This window comes from Thermobia domestica, chromosome 18 (genome assembly GCF_964235325.1).
Source record: "Thermobia domestica chromosome 18, izTheDome1.hap1.1, whole genome shotgun sequence".
Lineage (NCBI taxonomy): Eukaryota > Metazoa > Arthropoda > Insecta > Zygentoma > Lepismatidae > Thermobia > Thermobia domestica.
Window position 1 is genome coordinate 133,283,087 of NC_137471.1, and position 24,767 is coordinate 133,307,853.

Consider the following 24,767-nt stretch of genomic DNA (forward strand, 5'->3'; position numbering starts at 1 on the left):
TGTATTTGTTAATTTGTTTTCACTGAAGACTGTTTACGTTCACTTTCTTCCTTTGGAAACAAAATTACAAAGAATTATGTTTCCAATATGAAAACTGAAGTATTTTATGTATCTTCTACTGGAAATATATTCTAATGTAATTCTTGAGAAAAGACATTAGAGGTACTTTTTTTTCTTAATTTAATGTCCCACGATTATGTTCCAAGACTAAGTTAGACGGTGATCATAATAATGTACGAGATGGTGGAATGAAGAAAGTAGGAGGAAACGGGAGAACCCCTGAAGTGTCCATGACACGGTGTTTGTCCACCATACCAATAAGCCTAATTGGCGCGAGCTGGGATCAAACCAGGAATTTCATGCATTAGAGGCGAGTTCTCTACCACTGAGCAACCGCAATCTATTACAAGTGCTTCATGATCAAATAATTAGCGTTTTCGCTTTTGGTTGGAAGATCCAACGTCGTTTTCTTGTACACTAGTGCATGTGGTTGAGACCCCACACAAACTATATATATCCTTACAAGTAAAATTGAACATATAGCTTTGGAACAATCAACTAATACCTATAAGGACAGTTTTCTAACATTGTTTCTTGACTTGAATTCGTTGTACATTGTGAGTGAAGTAGATAACGTTGCAAAGCCTGCATTAAAATAAATTGACAAGTAAAGTAGTTCATGGTACTGTAGATAATGCAGGTTCTAGAGGGCATACATTCATTAGATACGAACGTAGATTGTGAGTAGTGAATAGTTGATTATGAATGTAGCCCAATAAATAAAAATGATGAAGAAAGTAGATGTAGTAAATATTCCGTTACTGATCAAGTTGATCTAATTATAATAACAGTTACTAAATCAATAAAACGTTATCGATTATCAACTAATAACAATTGCCAACAAATAAAAGGTTATCCTACAGAAACTGTTAACAATTCATCTATTATGCTCTCCAATTTGCTAGTATCCATAAAAGTTTAAATTGTAAATGAAATAAGTTTATTGTTCATCATTTCAGTTACTTGACTATAACATTTTAATCTGTTATTCCTAAAAGAGAAGTGAAGACAGGTTATCTTTATTTATTTATTTATTTATTTATTTATTTTTATATTTATTTCTGAAATAGTGTACCTTTATTTTATATTTAAATAATAATAATAATAATAATAATAATAATAATAATAATAATAATAATAATAATAATAATAAACAATGTGTGTAATCTCAAAATAAGAGATTTAAACTTTTCATAAATACTTCTTAGAATAAAAAGGGCAGTCAAGTAGCAGATATTTTCTGACACGCTAAAGTATAGTGCTGTACCTTTGAGGTGAGTCATAAGAACAACATGAAATTAACATTTGAGTCATCAGTCAAGCAGTTGTATTGTACAAAAAGTAACTGTTATAACAAATGGTATAACGCAAAATAAAAAAAAGGTCACTAACGGATGTTGTAGATACTGGTAGACTTCTCTAGAAATAAGACTCAGCACAGGAGCGCAAATAAGATTCCGATAGTCTTTTTTTTTTTTTTTTTAACGATCCATTGGATTGCATGATTTTTACTCTCGCAAGATATAAATCTAATTTGCGTTCCTATATTGTTCCAAGATGAACATAATTTTCTTAACGTGTTATCACCTTTCTTTACAGATAGGATAGCAATGGAGAAGATGAATCGAGTGCTTCAAGAGATTTCGTCTGCTCGCAGACGACTGGAAGAGACGACCCAAAGTGTCCTGGCAGAAGGAGAAAGACTTCGGCGTGTGCTTGAGGGACACGAGCCAGGCACCAGCAATGTTCACAGTCAGGTTAGCTGATTCACATTATAATTAATTTAGAAAATAGTACCAGTAATTAAAAAAATACCTCTATCTATATAAATAAAAATATGTGTGTGTGTGTATCAGCTTAACTCTGGAACACCTGGACCATATTTAAAGGGGTAGGAAGGGAGTTATGTCTTTCATAAATTTAACAACATCCCCTAACAAATTACTTCGTAACTTAAAACATGGTAATGAATGCCTACATAACAGGGGTTACGGGAGTAATCTCGCATTATATAAAAACGGATGTATGTGTATGTATGTATGTTCCAGCATAACTCCCCATGTGAGTGGTTCAAAATTTATGCTAAAAATAGAGCATTTTATCTTTATTTCATCGTTATATTTTCATTGAAATGTGTTTTTTCTGAAGCAAGGGAAACAGTTCGGCGTGCAAAGAATGGACATTCAGTTAGTTGCACATACCATACACCTTCTTGCAGAGCACCACCTTCAAAGTAATGACCTTGGACAGTGACGTACTTCTATCAACGTTCATGACACTTGTCACAACGGTTCCGTATGGAATCTTTGTCATAACCTTCAGAATACGTGTCACATAGTCTTGATTTCGTTAGTTGAAGTGAATCTCCATTCTTTGAATACCTGTTCTATTGAAGAAATCTTCCAACACTCAGGGTGAGGAACGACTGTCGTTTGGATTGTACAGGAAACACCATGATGAAGGCTCGGGTATTGGACAGTTTCATCTCATTTCTATTTAGTGACTGATGCTAACCTTTCGTACTGTGTAGACTAGATCGTATCGTCCCACGGAATATTTGACAGGTTCTAGTAGAATGTTCACAATACTCAGACGTCAGTTAACTTTAGGAGTTAATCAGATTATGTAGAATAATTCCGTTTTTAAATTTTTCCTGTTACATGTTATTGTTATTCTTATTTTTACTTATTTTTTAAATATATATTTTACAATTTTGTCATTCATTCTTTTAGCCATTTCACCGACCCTGTTTTAATTTTTATAGTTTCTTTTAATCTCTTATTTTGTCATTTTATACTTAAACTTCAGTTTTTAGAGTTTTATTTTGAATTTTTAATGTACAGAATGTGTCAGTCATTGGCCCTACCTTTATTGGAACAAATAATGTTGCTGCTGACGTTCCCATTAAACTTCCAGTAATTAATCAATCACGTTGTTCAAAAGATATGGATCCTCGTTCACCTGCTAATTATTTCTCCATTGACCACTGCAATCACTCTTCCTGTTACTCATTGGTTAACTTCTTGGGAATAACGTACTCATACACCTTGCATCTAAAAATCTTCCATTAAGACAGCGTAAACTAATCCTTGAGAGAGTCAAAGTACGTTTGTCACGTCATATATTGACTAATTGTGGTTTCATAGGGCCTCTTCCTGAACTCTGACAGTAATTAAATCATTTATTTATAGATATAAAACATAAGTCTATCTTCCTCTAAAAGAGTACATATAATAAAAATTCTACGATATGAGGTGCGTACAATATTACACGCCATTTCCCCATAATTCTTGCAGTTTTTATTTTCGATATAGATATATATATATATGCTGCTGTCAGTTTTCAAAGGATAATTCCCGTTCACTTCTAGACGTCGTTGCAATCTTTGTATGTCGCTATCAAAAACGTCTGAGAACTATTTTTCTAGGGTGTGTTTTAGACACTGGAAAAATTTCAGTTCCGAGGGGACTTCTGGACTGAAAATATCTGTGTCGCAACGTACCGGTATCTTTCAGTTTCAAAACTGAGAGAAGTCACTGAAACAAAGTGGATAAGGAACCCCTTCATATTCTTACTCTGTGAAAAGCCTTTTTCAAATCCGAGAGACCATCTTCTCTTTATCCAGCTGTCGAAGAGTCTAACGTGATTTGTCAAAGTTTTTTTCCACGATACAATGTGAAACTTTTCTAAGGTTACGGACATCTTCAAAGAGCAGTTTTCTCAGATAGTTGACATATTTTCAGTTGACACACAATCCACTTCCATATAGTAGAGTCTGCAAAGTGAGCATCCTTCCACTAGAGATGAATACACAACATGTAAACAAAATCTTTATTAAATACCTCTATGGTGAAATCAATCATTTCAGGATAGTATTAAAAAGAACTTTCTTTCACAGACGAATATATGAAAAACGAATATAGAAGCTTGAGATTTTGTAGTTATACCTTGAAGTCCAAAGTCAAACAATGTAAATTAGGTTAATACTCCGTTATTTGTTTTGTACTGTGGCGAAACGACACGTAATTTTGGCTTGCATGTCGTATTATTTGATTTTAGCTAGAAAAAGAATTTTCCAGTTCTGAGAGTTTAGGTATCTAATTAAACTACTGGGGATACGAAAAAGTGGAGAAATTAAACAAACTTTTGTCAGAGAAATAGATAATCATTTGTTAGTAAAAGTAAGGGAAAACAGTTTACAAAAATCTGTATGAATCCTGTAGGTGGAAAGACATTGAAACATCTGGTTCCGTTCTGTAGCACTTACTTTTATGTATTAGCATTTTACATGCTTTCTTTCTTGAAAACCAACTTACAAATCTTCTGAATGCTGAGCTTTATGTGAGAGTAAATGTAGCAAATATTGAACCAAATCCGGAAAGAATTGTTCGAAAGAAAAAAGTTGTATAATTTTTCCCATAACATCTAGATTCTAGGACATAATTGTAGGTCATATGGAAATAACAAATATAGATTGGTAATTGAGCCGCCTAATGGTATGAAATAGCTACATTCTGGTCGCTCTTTAATGTGACTCAACTTAAACCTCAATAACTGAGACCCTAATTAAGCTAGGAATTTAATTTTGGTATCTATGTATCTCTGAAGGACGAGGCTTTCCGCCGATATGTATTTTAAGTATGTGGTGGATACCACGGCAGACAGGAGAGGGCAAGTACGTGTACTTTTATTTTTTGCATAAGAAATTTGGGGATGGCATTCCTTCCCCTTTGGGGGTACACTCATAAAATACATATAGACGGAAACCTTCATCCTTCAGGAACACATTGCTACTAAAATTATCCTCGTAGCTTAATTATAGTCTGAGTTATTGAAGTTTAAATTGAGTCACATTAAGGAGCGACCAGAATGTGACTATTTCACACCATTAGGCGGCTGAAATTTTGCAGTACCTTCTTGTTGCACCCTGTATATTATAATTTATAAACAGAAAGCTTTGTACACATTGTTTATTTATTTCCTCTTTCAGGTTGACGAGTTCATTGCCAGAGGCATTAACTTCGTGGATTACTTGACAGAGGAGGAAGAGCGTTTAAGAGAAACCACCTTCAGGACAAGGTTGGATATAAGCGCATCCATTTTGCAGTTGCAAATGGATCTTGTGACACCTGATGTTGAGGTCAGTACACTTAGATTGTTCAAGACTGTATGATATGTGATTTAATGACAATAGTAAGGTGAAATGTATTAACCGAAAATGTTAGTGATATTTTTATCTTTCTTTAAAATTAGTTTATATGGTTCTTTTTTTGTGTGTGTGTGTGGCGACTATTGCAGTAGGTAATCATATGTAAATTTAAATATTGTGATAAACTCCACGATAAATGGATCGTACAAACCATATATAAACATATGCTCGAAAAGTAGGTATTCACCTATATGTTCAGAGACTGTATTCTGTGTGCTGCGAGTAATGCTTTCTGCAAAGATTGGTCATCCTTTATTGTGAGCAGATTGCTTCCCCGAGCTGTCTGGTTGGTAACCTTGAGACGAAAAGATGTCTCTATCTCTTTGCTGTTCATTGTTGCTCATCGCCTTTGAATGAGTGAGAGTGTCTTGCCGCGTGAGCTCAGAATGATGTTACGTCGTGAGCACGAAACGAAGAAAAATTGTACGATATATTAAGAGCTATGCAACGTAGTCGTAGCAAATACTGCGATGCTACATATTGTACTACTGCATGTTAGGTGTATAGTCTTTCCGAAAGTATAACTTAAAGGAGAAGTAACAAATGACTTTCCTGAAAATTTCCCTCCAAAATTATCGTATAAATGAAGAATTGAAACCTCAATTAGAATCGTCAAATAGATTTTTCTTGATACACTTTTTATTATTTTCAATAAACGATACATACTATTCAATTTTCCGATATTCTCTGAAAAAGGATGTTAGATAACCGAAACCGTTACAAATTATAATTTAAAATAAAGTGTGTTTTAAGCTTTGATCAGTGTTTCTTTTGTTAAAATAATCAATCCAAAGCCATGGATAGTCTTACTATAATATTCAAGTTGTCTGCTTGAGCTCCTTCGTGGTTAGCGTACGCGTCTTTAGCGTGGGAGACCCGAGTTCGGTTCCCGGCGGGAGCTCATGTTCGGATTCAGTAGGTCCCGTCTCATATAGCCTCGCCGCTGAAAGGGGTGTTAAACTCAAAATCAACTGAACTCAACTCGTCTGCTTAACTCGATACAGTATATTGTTAAACTGAAGATTTAAAATTTCTTTGACATCCGTATTATACATATAACCGTAGCTTATTTCATGACTTCATTAATTTCGATACTCTTTCTCTGAGATTTTATTGCTTATCACAATGTTTTTACTGCCTTGCTAGCTTCTAAATTTTGACCTTACGATTACCGGTATGAAAAATAAATGAAATTTCTTTTGATATTTTAAAATGATTTCTTTCATATGAATCAACTATTAAAATGAAATGAAATGAAATCTTTGAGTTTTACGTCCCACGCTTATGCCGGTTAGGCTAAAGGAGACGGTGATGATGAGTAATGAATGAAATGGTGGAATGAAGAAAGTGGGAGGAAACGGGAGAACCCCGAGAAAACCCACGCACACGGTGTTTGTCCACCACAAAGTTCACTTGGCGGGGGCTGGGATCGAACCCGGGACCCCTAGCACCAGAGGTGAACGCTCTACCACTGAGCCACCGCGGCCCCCTCAACTATTAAATAATACATGTTTTTGTTTATGCAATATTTAGACTGGAACTTTATTATTATTATTGTTATCATTTTAAAAACTGAAATGAATTTTAGTTTTACGCCCAATGATTATGCTTTTTAGAGTAAAGGACGGATGATAAATGAAACTGAATGATTATGTAAGAATTGGTGGAATGAAAATGCGGGAGGAAACGTGAAACTATGGATACGATGTTATCTACCGTACGTTCACATGATCTGTGATCGAACCTGGGTCTCATATCCTGGTGTTACTATTCAAATATTTAACAGTTAGTGTACAAATATAGATAAGCTCTTTCTCTGATATATTTGAACATAGGTAGTTTCTTTTAAAACAAAATGGTTAAATTTCTTCAATGTTGCCACTTACATTTCTTTCCTCTACATATATCAATGATCAAACCTTAAAGATTTATTTATTTATTTATAATTCTAAAAATATTAATCAAATAAAATTTATAGATGTTTGTACAGAGGTAATTAGATGATAAATTTTATTGTCAGAGATATTTAAATTTATTTTAAGTTACTTACTCGCATTTTTAAAATTTCTAAGTACATTATTACGGATGTAAGTGATTGGTGCAGCTAAGGTTCAATATTACAAAGTAACGCGCCTATAAAGTACTCGAACTTAAGCAAGGAAGACCCGGGTTCGATTTCCGGCGGGAGCTTCTGTGTTTCGGATTCCACGTTAATCAGTAGGTCCCGTCTCATATAGCCTCGCTGCTGGAAGGGACGTTAAACTCAAATCAACTCAATCGAACTTAAAAAAACGTGAAATGATAACACTGCAAATACTTTTGTCTAAGCTTTTTATTAATGCCTGTTTAAATCAGTTTTATGCAATTTGTATTTGAATAAACGTTCGACAAATGCATATAGTGTGAAATGGTTGTACGAAACTTTTGAACGTCAGGTTTGATCGACCGCCACAATGTACTTTAGAAAGGTGTTGTCCCGTACTGCAGTAGCCACCAAATACTCACATTACTCTTTCTTATTGGCTTTTTTACTGTTCTGTTAAAAAATCAGAGACATTTGCTGTGAAGTTATATGTTTATCAAATTTCAACGATGTTTTCCCATGTTCGCCTCATTCCTTGACGTTCAATGGAGTTCTGATCCTGTATCATCGTCAACACTTCTGCATCCATATCTGCAACGTTTCGATCAAAGTTTTATCCAATTTGTAACAAAGCTTAGGTTAGGATATTGCCCTATTTCGATATGTGTGTTTCGTACGATGACTTCACATTACATACATTTGTCGCAGGCTTACCCAGATACAGACTGCATCAAACCAGCTTAAATAGGCACGAACAAGAAGCTTGGACAAAGGTGTTTCCAGTGTTGTTATATCATGGTAATATTTTAAAGGGAGGCAGCTGTACTTTAAAAGTTTATAGGGATACCTTGTACTTAAAACTTATATAAATACAGATTAACTTTAAGAAAATGAGTATAGACTTTGAATAGACGTTAACGCTGTAGAATTTTAAATGTATATAATTTTCTACATTATTATTATTATTATTATTATTATTATTATTATTATTATTATTATTATTATTATTATTATTATTATTATTATTATTATTTTAGGAGAATAGTTCCGATTCAACGGAAAGCTTCTACTCCATCGATTACACGGATATGACGTTAGAAAAGAAGAACCCGGATTTGACAGAAAGTGAGGAAGGTATCACTGAAGACAGTAGTAGCTGGAGTACTGCGTCTGAGGTATGTCTGCATCGAAGTTTCTACTGCTTTAGTACCTTGTAATTTTTATCTTAATATTTACGAAAATAAATGTAACTTTATATGAACGAATTATCAGACTTCCATACTATGCTGTGCATAAATGTCGGAGTCTTATACAACAGTTATGTCCGTCCGTCTGTCGAGAGATATCAGAACAAAAACGGTAAGAGATATCAAGAAGCAACTTTTCTCAATCATTTTAGCGTCCCAAGAATAGGTTCTATCTCCTCCCTTAACTCTTTACCATTTCCTGTTTCAACATTGGTTGCCATAGAACAAAAATGGTAATAGACAGCAACAAGCGGTTTTCTGTAATCGATCATCGTCTTAAGAAAACATACCGTCACAACTCACAACACTCTACCAAAACCACAAGTGGTTGAAATTACTAATACTTCCGTTTTAATATTGTCTTCAATAAAGCAAAAACGATAAAAGACGTCGAGAACAGTTTTTTTTTTCAATCACTTCAGCGTGCAAGAATAGGTTCCATCACCTCTGTTAATTCTCTGTTCAAATCAGAAGTGGTAAAAGTCTAATATTTCCGGTTTCAACGCTGACCACCATAGAACCAAAACAGTAATAGATAGCGACAAAGTTTTTTTTTTTTTTTTTTTTTTTTTGCAATCGATTCATCGTCTCAAGGGAATGTGCTATCACTACCAACAACACTACGAAAACCGAGAGTGGTTGAAATTTACAAGTACTTCCGGTTTTAATAGGACTCTCCATAGAACAAAAGCAGTAAGAGATAGCAAATAATGGCTTTTTGATATGGATGGAGGAACAGGTCTTATTTTTGATCTTATTCCTCTGTTGAAACCAGTAGTTATAGAGGTACTACTTCAAGTTTAAGAATTAAATTTGTATAATTTGGAAGTCTACCGTAGTTTCACACGAAACTTGTTTGTTTAATAATATTTCGTTTATTTAATACAGTGGACCACAGTTCACGAATCCCTCTATTCGTGCAAAAATCGGTTCACGAACGATATTTCGGGCTATGAACACACACTTGTATGCACGCTATCAGTAGTGCTTTCAAGCATTCGTCATAAACATTATTTGTCGTTGTGTGGTGTTCAAAAATTTCTTTGCACTTTTTTGTATTTTAGTTTTCATTATATCTAGTTTAGGATAATTTAAGAGTATTTTCATTTATATTCTTCATCACAAAAAATATTTAAAAAGGTAAAAAGTTAAAAAAAATACATAGCATGTTTCTGCGGCCAGAATAGATCAATTGTTGTGTATATTTACATTAATTTCAATAAAAAAAATAATTTTAGTTTTTAATCACTTCAGCGTCCCAAGAATAGGTTCTATCTCCTCCCTTAACTATTTGTTCCAACTGAAAAAGGTTCAAATTAACTATTCAAAAACAGCTTACGAAACGGATTAAATTAGGGACCCGAGGGTTCACTGTATTTAATATGAATATGTAATTCTTATTCAAACATTTTATTTATTATATTCTGTAGTTGTTAAATATATTTTTCCAGTGGCATACGCAGAATATAATCAGGGGGGGATTCAAGGACTCTATTTCATATACTTTCAGGACAAGTGTGATTTTCATATATATAGGGTGCTCAAAACAACACCGTCAACGTTCAGAAGGTGATGTATCATTTGACGCTTATATGTATTAAAAAAAATACGTGAAATATGCTGTGGCACATCTCACCTTAGCATACGTTATTCCCAACACGAGGAACCGCGGATCTGGGGTTCCCTAATACTTCAGACGTCCCGCTTACGTATTCCGTATTTACTGTTGTCAAAGCTTACCTTTTGCCTACTTAGATGCACCTTTTAAGTCACAGTATATCTAAAAATTCTGTTTGTAGCATGTCTGGAATTTATGTTGTGAGGGAATACCTTGCGTACACCTCGCATATTACTGAAATAATGCATTATTGAATGGCATGTGGCTTCTTTTACACTCATATGTAGCACCACTCCATGGTTTCTCTTGTTGCATTGTAGCTTTTTCACTTTGAGACAGTCCTAGCTGTGAAACTAAGCAACTTTCTCCATAGGTCCATATGAATGTTCTTTATTAACTGTGTTAGGAATCACCTTTCAAACGTTGTACTTGTTATGAAACACGATATATTGGCCAGAATGGATGACTCACCACAAATAAGTATCATGCTTATGAATACACAAGAATATTCTCATTTAAATACGGATGTACATTGATATAAAGATACATTTCAGGTTAAAAACACATACAAAGGATACATTTCAGTGATAGAAACACAGTGAAGTATACACGCTTGAAAGCGAGTTCAATATTTGGTGTACAAACCTTTATTTTTTTTAACGCTGCTTAGATACGAGAAGGCATGGACAGATACAATTTTTCACAGTATTCTGGTGAAATTTCTGTAACAGACGTGTTTTATAGCTTTTTTTAATTGAGAAACTGAACTGAGGTTACGTTCAGCCACTTTCCGCTTTAAAATTACCCAACAACTCCATCATGTTGGGAGTGGGTGCACTGGTTGATCTCCATAAACACTGGTAACTACTCGTTAAGCATATCGAGAAAGACAGTTCCATTCATTAATATCCTTTCAGGCATGAACCACAATTCTTTAGCAGAAATGACACTCAGACCATGATTTTAGCAGCATTCTTTACAATGGGAATGATGTAGCGTTGAAAATCCCTTGTATTAGAAGGTCATCGTATGTATCTACAAAAGGTATAAAATTGCGATACTTGGGTCTCTGCCAAAAGTATAACTCTTTTCTATTGTTCAGTAGCTCATCCCTGATACTTTTTACAAAATGTCAATTGATCGGCAATGTTGTTGGTCGGCAATTTCGACTTTTTGGCAATCTTATAGGTTTTGAAATTGGCACATAATGACCTCCTGCGGATTGTCCTATGGTTAGGTAGATTCCTATCTTTTAGTAAACCAGCCTGGATTGCTTTGGCTGATCTTCTGGGTGACTTCTTTCCTGCCAAAAGTATGCCTGATCCACACACTTAGTTGTGCACTTTTGACGTCCTTTTGGCTTTTTCGAGCCATAATTTCCAGTGGTTTGGAACTTACTTTTACTTATTGCTCTGGCAACTGTTTTTTGTACCAACCCAATCTGGCAGAAATTTGGCGAGTACTGTAGCCTTCTTCACTCAGAATCCCCCCCTTATTTGTGCGTGTATTTCCTATGAAATTCTTTTCCCAAGCATAGTCACTATTATTGCCCTTCAACAAGAGTAGAAAAAGAACAGCACGCCTTCGGTACGAACAATACAATCTCTAGACACTTATGAGTTACCCACTATGAACAATTAACAGACTACCGACCTAGCAGACAACACTATCACCTGTAAAGAGAATGTCCACTACGTGATGGAAAAAAACGATTGAGTCATCCATTCTGGAACTTTCCCTTACATACGCCACTGTACTTCTCATTTCTTTCAAAAATTCTTTAATAATATTTGTTTTTCAGTTGTCACTTCTTTCCGGCTTTGCTATGTATGTCTTCGATAGGCGTAGCCCTGGTTTCCATTACAAATGGGAGTACAGGTGTAGACACTCGGAGAGTTACTTGAGTTACAAGGTTCAACCTCCGATAAAATCACATCGGAAGAAGATGCACAGGCTGGCAACAGCTCGTGAGCTGAAGTGATTACTCATAGCTCGTATTCTAATTTATCTTTTGGTCCAACTAGATTTTTTTAAAAGAATTCTATTGTGTTTACATATATTATTGATGGTTATCCAGTTAATGTGACTTACCTCTGTTTTCTCTTTCTTTGAATTAGGATCTAACAGCAGAGAGTAGTGTTGAGAGTTATCTTTTTCCTTTTGAGACAACCTCAGTGTTACCGTCACATCCTCAGTCCATGTCTGTATCGTGGCTGAGAATGATTCTTGGTTATACACCTGTATCATTTTTGGCTATTGTTAGCGTTTCTGAAGCCGAACGTATCAGAAGCCTGCTGATAATAGCAACTGCAATAGGAGTACCTACACCCCGCCTGGTTACTTGGCAGACGATTCAGGTGGGGATGCCATGGAACATCGTGGACTTACCAGAACACGATTTCAGTGGTATTCCTCCTGAAGAATCGCCACTGACCATTTTCTTCAAATGTCTATGTTACCTGTGGCGCTTACTCCAGTTCAAGAGACGGGCAACACAGGCCATTACAGCTGGAGAAGATTTGGTGGAATCAGGTGTAGCTGAGGTTGCATCTCAAATGGAGGATGGACTACACTCACGCACCGAGGAGGAAGTTGGCAGCCACAGGGAGGAAGAAGAAACAACTGGAGAATCGACCGTCATGGAAGACAGAAGAACTAAGCGTGTGTACGGTCCAGTTGTTCGACCGCCTCCCCGTTCCAGGTAATACTTCAAAGTCTTATTTGTTCATATATATTCTTCTGAAAATGGTTTGGGTTATGCACTTTTAACGACCGTAGTATTTCTCATGCCCAGCTTGTTAGAAACCTGAGAATTATATTAATGATGTAATAAGACTCAAAAACTTAATTGAAATTACTTACACTAAACTAATTTATTTTATTATTTGTTAGTGTACTAAATTGTATTTATGTTCACACGAATTCTAATTACTTTTTTATCTTAGACTTTCCAGGTTCCACAGGATAAGAAGCTTAATCTTCCGGCGGAGACAAAGCGGAACGGTAAGACAACAAAATAGAAATTAATTTTTAATCAATAGGAAGTTTCTTATTTTTATTTATTTATAATTATGAAATTTATAAGTTTATTTTTTCTCTTTGTACTAACTCTAAGCGTAAAAGTTGTGACAAAAGGTTTAAATTGTTTATGTGAAGATATTAAGATAGAACTTCCGAAGAAACTAAATTGACGCTCACTATTCTTAATTTAAATTCAGGAATGCGTGTAACTATGCGTTAATGCCGAAATATTCAATGCAAGTCACCATCTTCTTCAGCGTATAATGGATCGTTGCATCAAGAAAATCACGACCCAAATATTCTTTGCAGATTGAAAAGTTTGAAGCAAATCATATCTACTATTTCGAGCTATCAGGGAAAGTGATATTATCAGCTGAGCTTTATTAGTTAATACAAACTTTTTTCTGAACTAATTGATTTTATTTTTATTTTTCACCATATTACCAGGAAACATAACTACACAGATAAAAGGAAAAAATTCTCACAACACAGATGAAACCCCAATAATTAATTGAAACAGAAATCTTAATGTATTATAAATTACCATATTTGCTACAAACTATCCAATGTTAGATGTAAACTTAGCCATATCTGAAATATATATATATATTTTTAATTATGTGATGGAAACTATAAAGGGTGATTGAAAAGAGCAGTGTGTGTTTATGTAAATAAATAAGCTTCTGAAGAAGATGGAGATTTCCATTGAAAATTTCGGTATTGACAGCTGGTATTTAGACACATTCCGGAGTTTAATTTAATAGTTGGTTAGGACATAGTTTAACTCAGTTTTTTTTATTTCGCTGCTACCTCTCTGAAAAGGAAGATGTGAAATTGTCATCCATATTTATAGTTTTAACCTCCTGTCACAGAAATAAAGCATAATCCACTAATGAAACGTACCTTAACCCAATTCTAGAATACTCTTAGCGTTTAATGAAAAAAATGTTCACAGATGAGAAATATACCAATCGATAGAACAAAATGATATGTGTGATTTTAAAAGGTCATGCGTAGTTTTTGAGAGAATGGAGGGAAAAAATAATTAATTTATAAAGTTAAAAATTTATTCTGTACCAGAACTTATTGAATTAAAACATGTTAAAATAACCCTCCATTAAGCTTTTCATTATGACATAGCCCTAATGAGATATAGCCCTAAATTATCATGAACTCTTAAATTTTTATTTTTATTTAACTAAAATATTGTCCAAAGATAAGACCATTGGCACAAATCCCTCTCAATCTTGGAGCTGGGGGAAATGTGCCCCCAATAATCCGATTTGAAATGTGTTTTTTTGGAGGGGGGGAGAAATGTGATACTATTTGTGTCTACTACAAAGAAAAGTGAGATGAAATTGATGTTTCTTGCTGTATAATACACAACAGGTTCACCTCGGAAATCAAATTCATCTACCGTAATATGAGTCTCATCTCCCCTCCCCCCTTCCAGAATAAGCCTCAAATCTGCTTAAAAAATGAACTGTCTTACCCGTTCCCCCCAATGTTGAAGACAGATTTACTCTGATGGAGAAGACAAATCGATAGATCCACGGAAATGAACGAAATAATGTCGTTCTTTACAAATAATAAATGACTGTTTTTAATATGCTGGAAGAAATCATACTACACATGTGGCAAAATTCACTTGAAGTAGGAGATTGTACTTATTGTGGACACAAACACTTTATATATATACTATTGAATTCCCAGCTGTTAATGATGTTTATATGCAACTAGAGATATTATGTAGAAAATAAAAGTACAGGGGTATTGTTACAAGTAAGATGAGTCATTGATGAAACAGATTTGGACTGGAACTAAAATAACTTGATTTATATTTCGTAGGAGGAAGCAACACGAAAACGGACCACTCCACCACCAACTGAGGAACGAAGTCATCCCACCTCTCCTCCTGGGATTTCGCAGATGGATCGTGAGACGATGGTCAAAGAAGTTTTCGTGGAGGAGATCAAGGAGGTAAACTGATTTATTATTTATTTATTTATTGATTGATTCCAATGATACTAATAACAGTATTAGATTGAAGTCATGCAAATAGTTATTTTAATATTTACTTTGCAAAACTCGCCGATGTTGAGATAAGCCTAGAATTAAAGTCGATGTTTAGAATACTCGGATGTTGCTTTCTTTTTAACCCAACAATCGGCACGTGTATAATACCCTTGGTGTAACCACGTTTTTACCAGTGCGTTGCATCCCATTCTTCTAAAGGCTTTCCTACAAGAAGTTATTCTCAGAGGTGAGATAGAGTTTCAGCAAAGAGGGAGTTTCTTTTATCTGTAGTTACGTTATTTATTAAACTAATGTCTTCTGGCTTTGCGGAACTCTCAGCAATAACTTTAATTATTTTTCTTGCCTCCTTGATGATTTGATGAATTTCTGCTTTAGGAAAACCTTGACTATCTACAAACACTTGAAAATTTTTTAATGTGGTGTTAATCATCTCTTTAAAAGCTGGAAAGGAAAGGAAAATAAATATATTAGATTCTCAAGAACAATACTAATTTTTTCTTTCTTTTTCATAAGTGCTCCTCTATTAGCTCTAGAGGTGGAGAGGCGATTTTAACAACCAGTTCGGGCGAATCTGTGCGAACTAGCTGAATAACATCACTGATACTGATTTTTTTCTTTTTACGAAACGTAAGTAGCTTAGAATTATCATTATATATAGTTTTCTATATGAAATTTCAAGAATAATAAAAATGATTCTCTATTGTCATTAAATTTATATTGTTTTATTATAGCGCGAACGGCGAGAAGAACCAACAAGACGGAGAAAGCAGAGACAAGAGGTCACCCAGAGGTCACCGCGAGAACACCAGCGTGAAGCCGATGATGATAGCCTGAGTGAACACCCAGTTCAGGTAAATTGTGACTCATATATATATATATTGTTTATATATACATTATTTGTATATTTGTAAGATTGATACAATTATAAAATGTTTATAGATTTATTCACAGAACATATTTTTATTACAGGAGCCGCCGTATCCTTTATCTTGGCGAAGCAGACTTCTGTGTGTGCTTAGTTGTGCAGCTAGCTTAGTTGTCGCCCCGTTTTCGGCTTTTTTGTGCTTAGAAGCGGACCCATGCAACAATTGGTGTAAGTTATTTTGATATTTTAATCTGTACAAATTAGTGTTATCACCATAAGAGTTATGATCATTAATCTTTATGAGTTAATCTTTTATGTACCAGTATACAAATATTTACTTGGTTACACGGTGAAACCATCTTATAGCACTGATTACTGATGCTATCCATTGAACTGAAATGCAACTAATTCATACCTAGTCCAGTAGATTGCAACTTTTTGTGGTAAACAAGTCTAGTTGTCTCTATTCATTTATTTCAAATTATATAAATATATTTTAATCATTTAAGTTTTCTCTTGGTGAACGTGACTTCCTTCGAAATTGGAAAAGAACTTTTCGTGTTTACTGACACGTAACATCGTGACCCATCTGTCAACAGAGATCAAGCAACCTACTTCTTCCACCCTCCAATTTTTTTTGACACAATATTGTATGTATCAAAATTCGAAAGCGATAAGTAAATGGCAGTTTTGATCATAGCGATAAGTAAATGGCAGTTCTCCTCGTTTAATAGTCGCAGTTGGATTTTCGCATTTTAAAAAATGATACAAAAAGTGCTACTATTACGCAAGTGAACATGGTAGTTTGATTATGAACGTTTAGGTCATTAGCGAAGCCATGACTATTTATATCACGGTCTTACTCGACTTTTGCCCGAATATCACCTATTTTTTGTGTGATTGGATGCCTACTGTGAGGAGCATCTTGGATATAAAAATTTCCAAAACGAAAGCAACTGATATCTTATCTTGCCCGTAAACAGCACAAATTTCTTAAAAGGTCTGTGCAATATTTACACCTTTACTGAAATAAAATTGGAAAATGTAGCGCAGTTTTGCGGGAAGTTCACTTATCTTCACGGCGCAATACCTTACGTCTAACTAACTTCATGGCCTATGGAACCCGGAGGGTCAATGTCGCGTTGACAAGCCAACTAGATCCAATTTCTGTTTTGTATTCCTATTTCTGCGAGATCCATTTTAATATTGCCCTCCTATCTGCGCCTAGGTCTTCCTAATGGTCGTTTCCCGATTGATCTTCCAGTCAAGTCTTTGAAAGCGTTCCTACTTTCTTCCAGCCTGGCTACATGACCTGTCCACCTGACCCTCTTAGATTTGATTACCCTAACAATGTTTGGTAAACCGCATAAATTATGTAGTTCCTCGTTATGAAGTTTCCGTCATTCCGCTTTCCCGTTTCTCTTCGGTCCGAATATTCGTCTCAGGATCTTGTCCTCAAATATTTTCAATATATGTTCTTCCCTCAGAGTAAGCGACCATACAGCATGACAGGCATGATTATCGTTTTATATATTTTAAGTTTTAAATTCCTCGACAGAATTCGCGACGACAAGAGATTTTGAGCTGAATAATAAATAAATATAGATTTTGAACTGAATAAGTACGAATTCCCTGCTTTTAGTCTACATTAAATTTCTTCGTGAATATGGTTTCCGTCTATTAATATTGATCCTAGATATTTGAAAGTATCCCCTTACGTCTATTTGTAAGAATCCCATCACTTATACATCTACTAGCTTCAATTATCAACTGTGAAATGACCTTATGCCGGACACGCTGCGACATATACCCAGAGACTTGAGAAACTAGCTCCATTTTGTACGCAAAAAGCCTTATATAATACTGTATTCAACGTGTAACGTCCCTCTAAATGTTATTAGTTCCCATGAGTACTAATAGTTCCCAGATGAACCCAAGTACAAAGAGAGAAATTAGAAATAATGCTATTTTAATTGTATAAAATATAATAATTCAAATCCTCATTATTTTTATATTTTTGTTCATTTTAGATCTACGAGAGGAAAGAAGAAGAGAGTGGGAAAGACAGCATGGAACCAGGGATCTTCCTCCCAACTTACTTCATCTCCCCCATAATACTCAATGTTGCTGCAAGGAGTATATGTACTGCTGCTGCTGCTGCTTCATTCCTTGGTGCGACGACAGTGAGTGAGAATGCTTCATCTAAAGAGGAATTGAGGTAAAAAGATAAGAATATCTAAACATAATATATCTTTCGTTTTATCAATTCGCTTTAATGTCCTTATCTGTATTATGTATTTGTAAGTCTTCGATATTTCTCTTTGACGTCTGTGTCTCGGATTTTCTGTATTAATTGTCTGCAGTTATGATTTCGGGTAATTTGACGGACTCTCAACTCGGCGACTTTTGAGAAATATTTCATCTTTTTCAATCCTTTAGGTTGTCATTTTGCAGAAGGGTTAAGTATTATGTTAAGATTAAATACATCTTTATTACCTATCTTTTTGCCTCAGAATATTCCAGTTCCTCACGAACGAAAATTACATCCATTAGACCAAAGGATGATTTGTATATATATGTGTATATAATTTATGTAGTAATTGTAGTTCCTCAAAATTCAATAGTAAGCTTTTGCTAATTCTCAACGTCAAGTCGTTTTGTAGAATCTAATACAGTGAAACCTCACAATAACGGACACCTCCATAATACGGACAGATTTTTTTTTTTAATCCCGTTAAAACTGTTTATATTATAATAGGACAGGAGTCTCAGCAGTCTTATTTTCCCCTAATGCTTTAGTAAGCTCTTTGTTCTCAGTTTATACATATTCAGCACAAAAAATGCTCCCTTCAATTTAAAAATAAAACGTGGTCACGCTAAGGAAACAGAAATTCTCTTCTCTACAAAACATCTTTCAAATTCAATCTCAATAAATTGGTGAACCACCACACACAACATTCTTCATTTTCCTGTACATCTATCCAAACTAAATTGCTTCCTGGCGTTACTCCTTCAACACTTTCTATGGTGGAGAACCAATTATAAGACCAAGAATTCTACACGAAATTTCTTTTCTTCCCTGAAAAAGTCACTACTTCTGTTTCCCTTGGTACTTGTATCTTCCCTTGCAACCCCACATAAACACATCTCTTCAATGGTACTTCTATTTGTTTACAAAACGAATTCCTGCTTTACTCCCCCAACAATTGGAACATGTCTTCTCTGTAACTGTCAACTTTCATTTACAGACAGATAATTACGTCCTATCAATGCCCGTTATTCAAAGGTATCACTGTAGTAGGAAGATTTCTGCATGAAGTTTATATTGTATTGAGTTTATAACAGTATTTAATGATTATTGTTACATTTCTATTCTTCAAGAAAACAAAAATCATCATTACTTAACCTCAGAAGATCAAAGAATGTTTCAAATTGTTTCATGTAAGTTTCATATAGAACCAGTAGTACAGGACTTGTTCCAACGATTCAAGTGAAAAATGTTGAGTCATCCTTCCTATATCATTGGCCTGTCACGTTGGGACCTTCACATCTTCGGTCTGCTGAAGAAGCCAGTAAGGTGACAGGTTTTGATGAGATGACATTTCACATATGATGAAATGAAGGCCACCGTACAACAGTGGTTCAAAGACCACCTTCCCGAATTCTGTGTGGAGGAATTTAAACAGCATCATAATTGGACAAGTGCCTGAATGTTTGTGGTGACTTTTGACAAACACACTGACTCTCAGTCACATTAAGTAAATATTTCAGCGACTGTAGATTTTAAATACAAGAGAGAACTATAAAATTATCTAGTACATAGTGTTAAAAAGTCAGGTCAATGTATTCACACATGATGGTGCTACACTTCCAAACGGGTTTGATTTATTTTAAAAATTAAAGGTGGTTACGAGTATCAAATCTCAGACTTAGTGATCGAAAGTTAAGAATACTAATATTCCAACTGTTTCTTTACACAATACATATGCACTGTTATAGACTCAATATAGAAATCAATAAAAATAAAAATAATAATAAAATAAAAAAGTAAAAAAAATAAAAAATATAAAAAGTAAAAAAAAATAAAAAATAAAAAAGTAAAAAAAAAATAAAAAAAATAAAAAAGTAAAAAAAATATAAAGTAGGTAGAAAGTAGTGTTAAGTAGAACAGTTGTGTAGAAAGTAGAATGTAGTGTAGTATAGAACAGATATATAATATAGAAATAGAAAATATATTGAGTAATGCAGAAATCTGAAAAACAAAAGTAAAATAGATTCCAAGCGAAGTAGAAAAAAAGAAAAAAAGATTAACCCTAAGTACAACAAATCAGGAGAAAATGAATCACTTGCTAAGCGTCACAACATGTATTTTGCTCCTTTTCCACAAAGGATTTCGACTGGATTTTTGACACGTATGTACGGTGTTAGTCTATTCCTAATGCACTGTACCAGGTACATCTGGGCGTTAATAGCAAATCCAAATCGACACAACAACGGTTGGCTAACACTTTTAGGACCCATAGCAATCCAAACAAGCACTTTCTCTTCAAATTTCTTCTTTTTGGAAAATTTAACACTAGATGGGACTGTAGAGATTTAAGATGTATAGAAACCGTCATTTCCATTGATAGAGGCATGGGACAATCTAACACAGGCTTCATCATCCAAGATGAAATCACGAGCATCGAATTTTTGCAACAAGTGGCCACACTTGAGTTTAACCATGCTTTTTTGTTGTTCTGTGTGCTTCGGGATGGTCACTCAATCCCATTCTTATATCTTTTAATGATGTCGTAGGCTGTTCTACGCGGTACTCCTTCCGCTGTAAAATGTTTTACTGTGCACATTTTACCCGTGCTTTGTTGTGTCCCGTAGAACTTGTACACACATTAGGTTATCCTCGCCGTCAAACAGGATCACGATAGCACCACTTGTTCCTGTATCTGTTGGTGCACTACTGGCTCATCATCCTGACAGGTCTACCGCCTGTTCATGTACTACGTGAGACAGGTGCTGTCCTCTAGAAGTTTGTATATATTTATATTGAACACACTTTACTATGTGACAGTAACATTTTATGAAAACTGATAAACCTTCTCTTGGCACATTTCTTTTTCTTTTTCGCCTCTTTCTCAAACATCAATTTTGTTATCAATATATGTAGTATATCTTCCAAATCGACTTCTCAAAATAATCCTGAATGTCATGTCGCTGTAATTCTCTTGTAAATATAATTGACCATATCAATCGGTATTTCGCATGATATTATGTCTTCCTGTCATGCTTGAAGTTGCAGATGCTTCTTCACTATAGTGTATTTGTAGGTCATCCTAAAAGCTATTTTCTTTTATTGAAATTCCTGTTTCGTGCGCATCGACAAATTATGCTATGCAAAGAGATTTCATGAGAATGTTCACGTGTTCTATGGCGCTCTTTGAATGATTAGGGCACATTAGATGGAAACATCTTTTGTCATGATCATTGTACTCTAGGGTTAATTCCAAAAAACATTAGAATTAGATTGTAGAAATATAGTATAGTGTAGATTTCAAATGAATATCAGTTAATTAAAGAATAAAAAAATTCAAGTATTTGTTGTAATTAAATGAATATTAGATTAGTTGAAAAATGGAAGTAATTACGCTTGGAATAGAAATGAACCACATATTTCGTAAATCTTGACAATTTTTAAATTCTACACTGCTTGACAAACTTTAAAAAATGCTTACTAAAATTAATTGACATATTTTTGTTGAACTTCTTTTGTTTTGATTTTCATGTGTATATTCCATTACTTAGACTTGATTAAAGACCATAATAAACACTGTTGTAATAAATTAAACAAGCTGAGACTGCCTTCCGTGTTCCATATTTTAAATGCTTCGAGCTTGGATATTTCAGCTTTCTTCAGTGTCCACGTTTCTGATCCGTAAAGCGCCACGCTCCATACCAAGTCATAATAAATCATTTACGAACATCCAACGACACATTTCTTGATGTTAGCAGTCCTCTTTTTCTATTGAATGCATGTTTAGCCTGTGCTATTCTGGAACTTACATATTTTTCACTTCCGTCCGAGAATATTAAACTTCCTAAATAAGGTAACCCTTCGATTTTTTTCTCCATCTAGCCATACGTTTGCCCCTTCCTCTGCTGCTCTTGTGTACTTTATCGCTTTGGTTTTCTTCTTATTTATCTTCATTTTGCATGTTTTTCCAGTTAATCTTTCAAGTTTGAAAGTCTGGGATGATAGCTATGTATACAATGTCTCATGTACCCCCTTTGAACTAACTTTTTATAATGGGTTAATACCTCAACTTATCCACTATGCTTTACTTTCCAATTTTCAATGTTAATTTTAGTTTTAGTTGGGTTTGTTTCAACTTTAGGCCATGATTTTTCAATTTGTCGTAAATATTGTAGTGTCTGTTAATTTAACAGACTTGTTAATAACAGGTCTGTTAATTTCAAATATTCAGAACGTGTCTCCGAAGTCTAATATTGCTAAGAACTTGAATTTCTATCACTCTACCATTACAAACACTTCCCAAGATCCATGATTTTTTATCCAATAAAGAGTAACCGATTGTTCTGTGTTATGTGTCTGGTTTACATTTAATAAATTGAACTGTTAATTCTGAGCTGTAAATTAGTCGCTTTTTCAATAATCTCTAACATGACAGCACACACTTTTCTTTATAATAATAATAATAATAATAAAAACCAATGTACATACAATTTTTACTAAAGCTACAAGAAGCATGTGACAGCTAGAATTTTCTAAAAAGGCCATTTATGAATAGTTTCTGATAACAGTAAAAACTGTTTTTATTATTTGTTAAATTTTTTCTAGATTCTTTCAGAGAAACTGATGTTTCCCAATAACTATTGCAAGCTTTTTTGCAATAATAGTTTCGGAATCACCATCAAAAGAAAAGATTTATGCACAATAGGCGAAATAGCTATGTTTCTTCACGTGGTTTTCCACTAAAATATTTGTAAATAATAATAAGTAATAAAATAAAATAAATAAAAAAGAAACATAAAATTAATAACTAAAACATAAGAGATCAAACATTTATGCACAATAGGCGAAATAGTTCCCTAACTTCATAAGTCTTCTGATTCTACTTAAACATTATGTAGAGAACAAAATAGAGAAAGTAAAATCACACACTATCTGTAGTGCATCATTGAGCTTACATCACTTACACATATTCCTATGCTCATTACTCAAACTTGGTTCGGTTAACAATGTTCTTCTTAATAAAAGCGAATATATCCTTGTTGGCTACTGGCCTTACATTTGTTTCAGTTATTTCTTTATAATCCGTAGAACATTACTTAAAGTAAATTCGAGTAGTTTTCACGAGGAAAGGACTGCAATTCACATCAAATGTGACTCATAGTCTACAGTACCATTTCGTGGTTGAGTGTTTCTTTGATTGCGCCTAATATCGGGTTCCACCCTGAGAAGTGGTTCGGATGTTTGTCTCATATTGTCTAGATGCTGATAAGCGATGTTGATGAGACCGCAGAATCCTTTGGGAAACGATGAAAAATAATGTCTTTATTGCAACTTCTGCTGTTGTTCTTAAAGTTGAAACAGCATTTTCTTTAGATATTAGACATGCACTCACTCACTCAGCATTAACACATGAATATATGAGAATAATGAAAAAATACACACAACAAAACACAGCCCACAACACAATCACAAAACAAACTAATTTCTAACATAAGTGCTTCTCAAATTCTTGTTTTCAGCCACACATGTTTCCCATTAATTTGCATTTGTGTATGTGTGTGTGTTTGTCCCTTTAGTTGTCGCCATGTGACGTCATAGTTTGACCTCTGCTTCCATGGAGAAAACAGAGGCGTGTCTGACCCTAGCCTTAAATAGAGTAGTCTTGGTTCTTTCTGTAAACAGTCATGTTCTGAAATATGTATCAAATTTTGGTGAAATTTGAGTGGTACAATTCTCTTCCATTACAACCCTGAGTGATAAATTATACATTCATTCATTCTCTGGTACTTATATGATTCTTTCTTCTAAAAAATCTCTAGAACATATTATAATCTTCGTATCTCTTTCTTCCTTCTTCCAATAGCTTCGGTTATGTTTACACGTCTTCTTTCAGATATTTCTTTGTCTTCAAATGGTTGCATAAGTTCTTATACGTCCTATTAACTCATATTCATACATAAAGTGTCTCTTGATTTTTCGATTTGCATCTTAACTACTATAGCACTAATGATGCATTACGTATCTTAATCTTCACAAATCCAAAATAAACAGTTAATGAGAAAGTCAACATTACATAGGTAAATAATATCATGAATGAAAAAAAAAACAAACATAATTTCACTCCATTCAATTAACACAGTAATTTTGTCAAGCAGTGGCATATAAATGTACATATTTATTATATATTTTTTAAATAAATAAAATCCCCTTCCTGTGGGACGCCTACACGTGCAAAATGATATCTATTGAATTGTGTTCAGTAGAAATCTGTTGCAGCGAGGCAGTTTGTGCAGTTATTTAGAAGTAAATAAAGAAAACCAATAACCAGATAGTGGTTTCCTTTGGACAATAAAAAAGAATTTGTTCTTCAGTTTGCATT

The 24,767-nt window shown here is 34.3% G+C and overlaps 1 protein-coding gene across 1 annotated transcript; it reads left to right on the plus strand.

The window, feature by feature from the left end:
- The first annotated feature begins 1,670 nt into the window (after positions 1 to 1,670).
- Positions 1,671 to 21,636, plus strand: LOC145675261 (uncharacterized). The gene is made up of 9 exons (XM_081745645.1): positions 1,671 to 1,817; positions 5,051 to 5,200; positions 8,390 to 8,527; positions 12,335 to 12,918; positions 13,163 to 13,220; positions 15,087 to 15,218; positions 16,007 to 16,126; positions 16,245 to 16,368; positions 18,171 to 21,636. The coding sequence occupies exons 1-9, from the start codon at positions 1,671 to 1,673 to the stop codon at positions 18,329 to 18,331; spliced, it is 1,614 nt and encodes a 537-aa protein (XP_081601771.1). The 3' UTR covers positions 18,332 to 21,636.
- Positions 21,637 to 24,767: the final 3,131 nt, after the last annotated feature.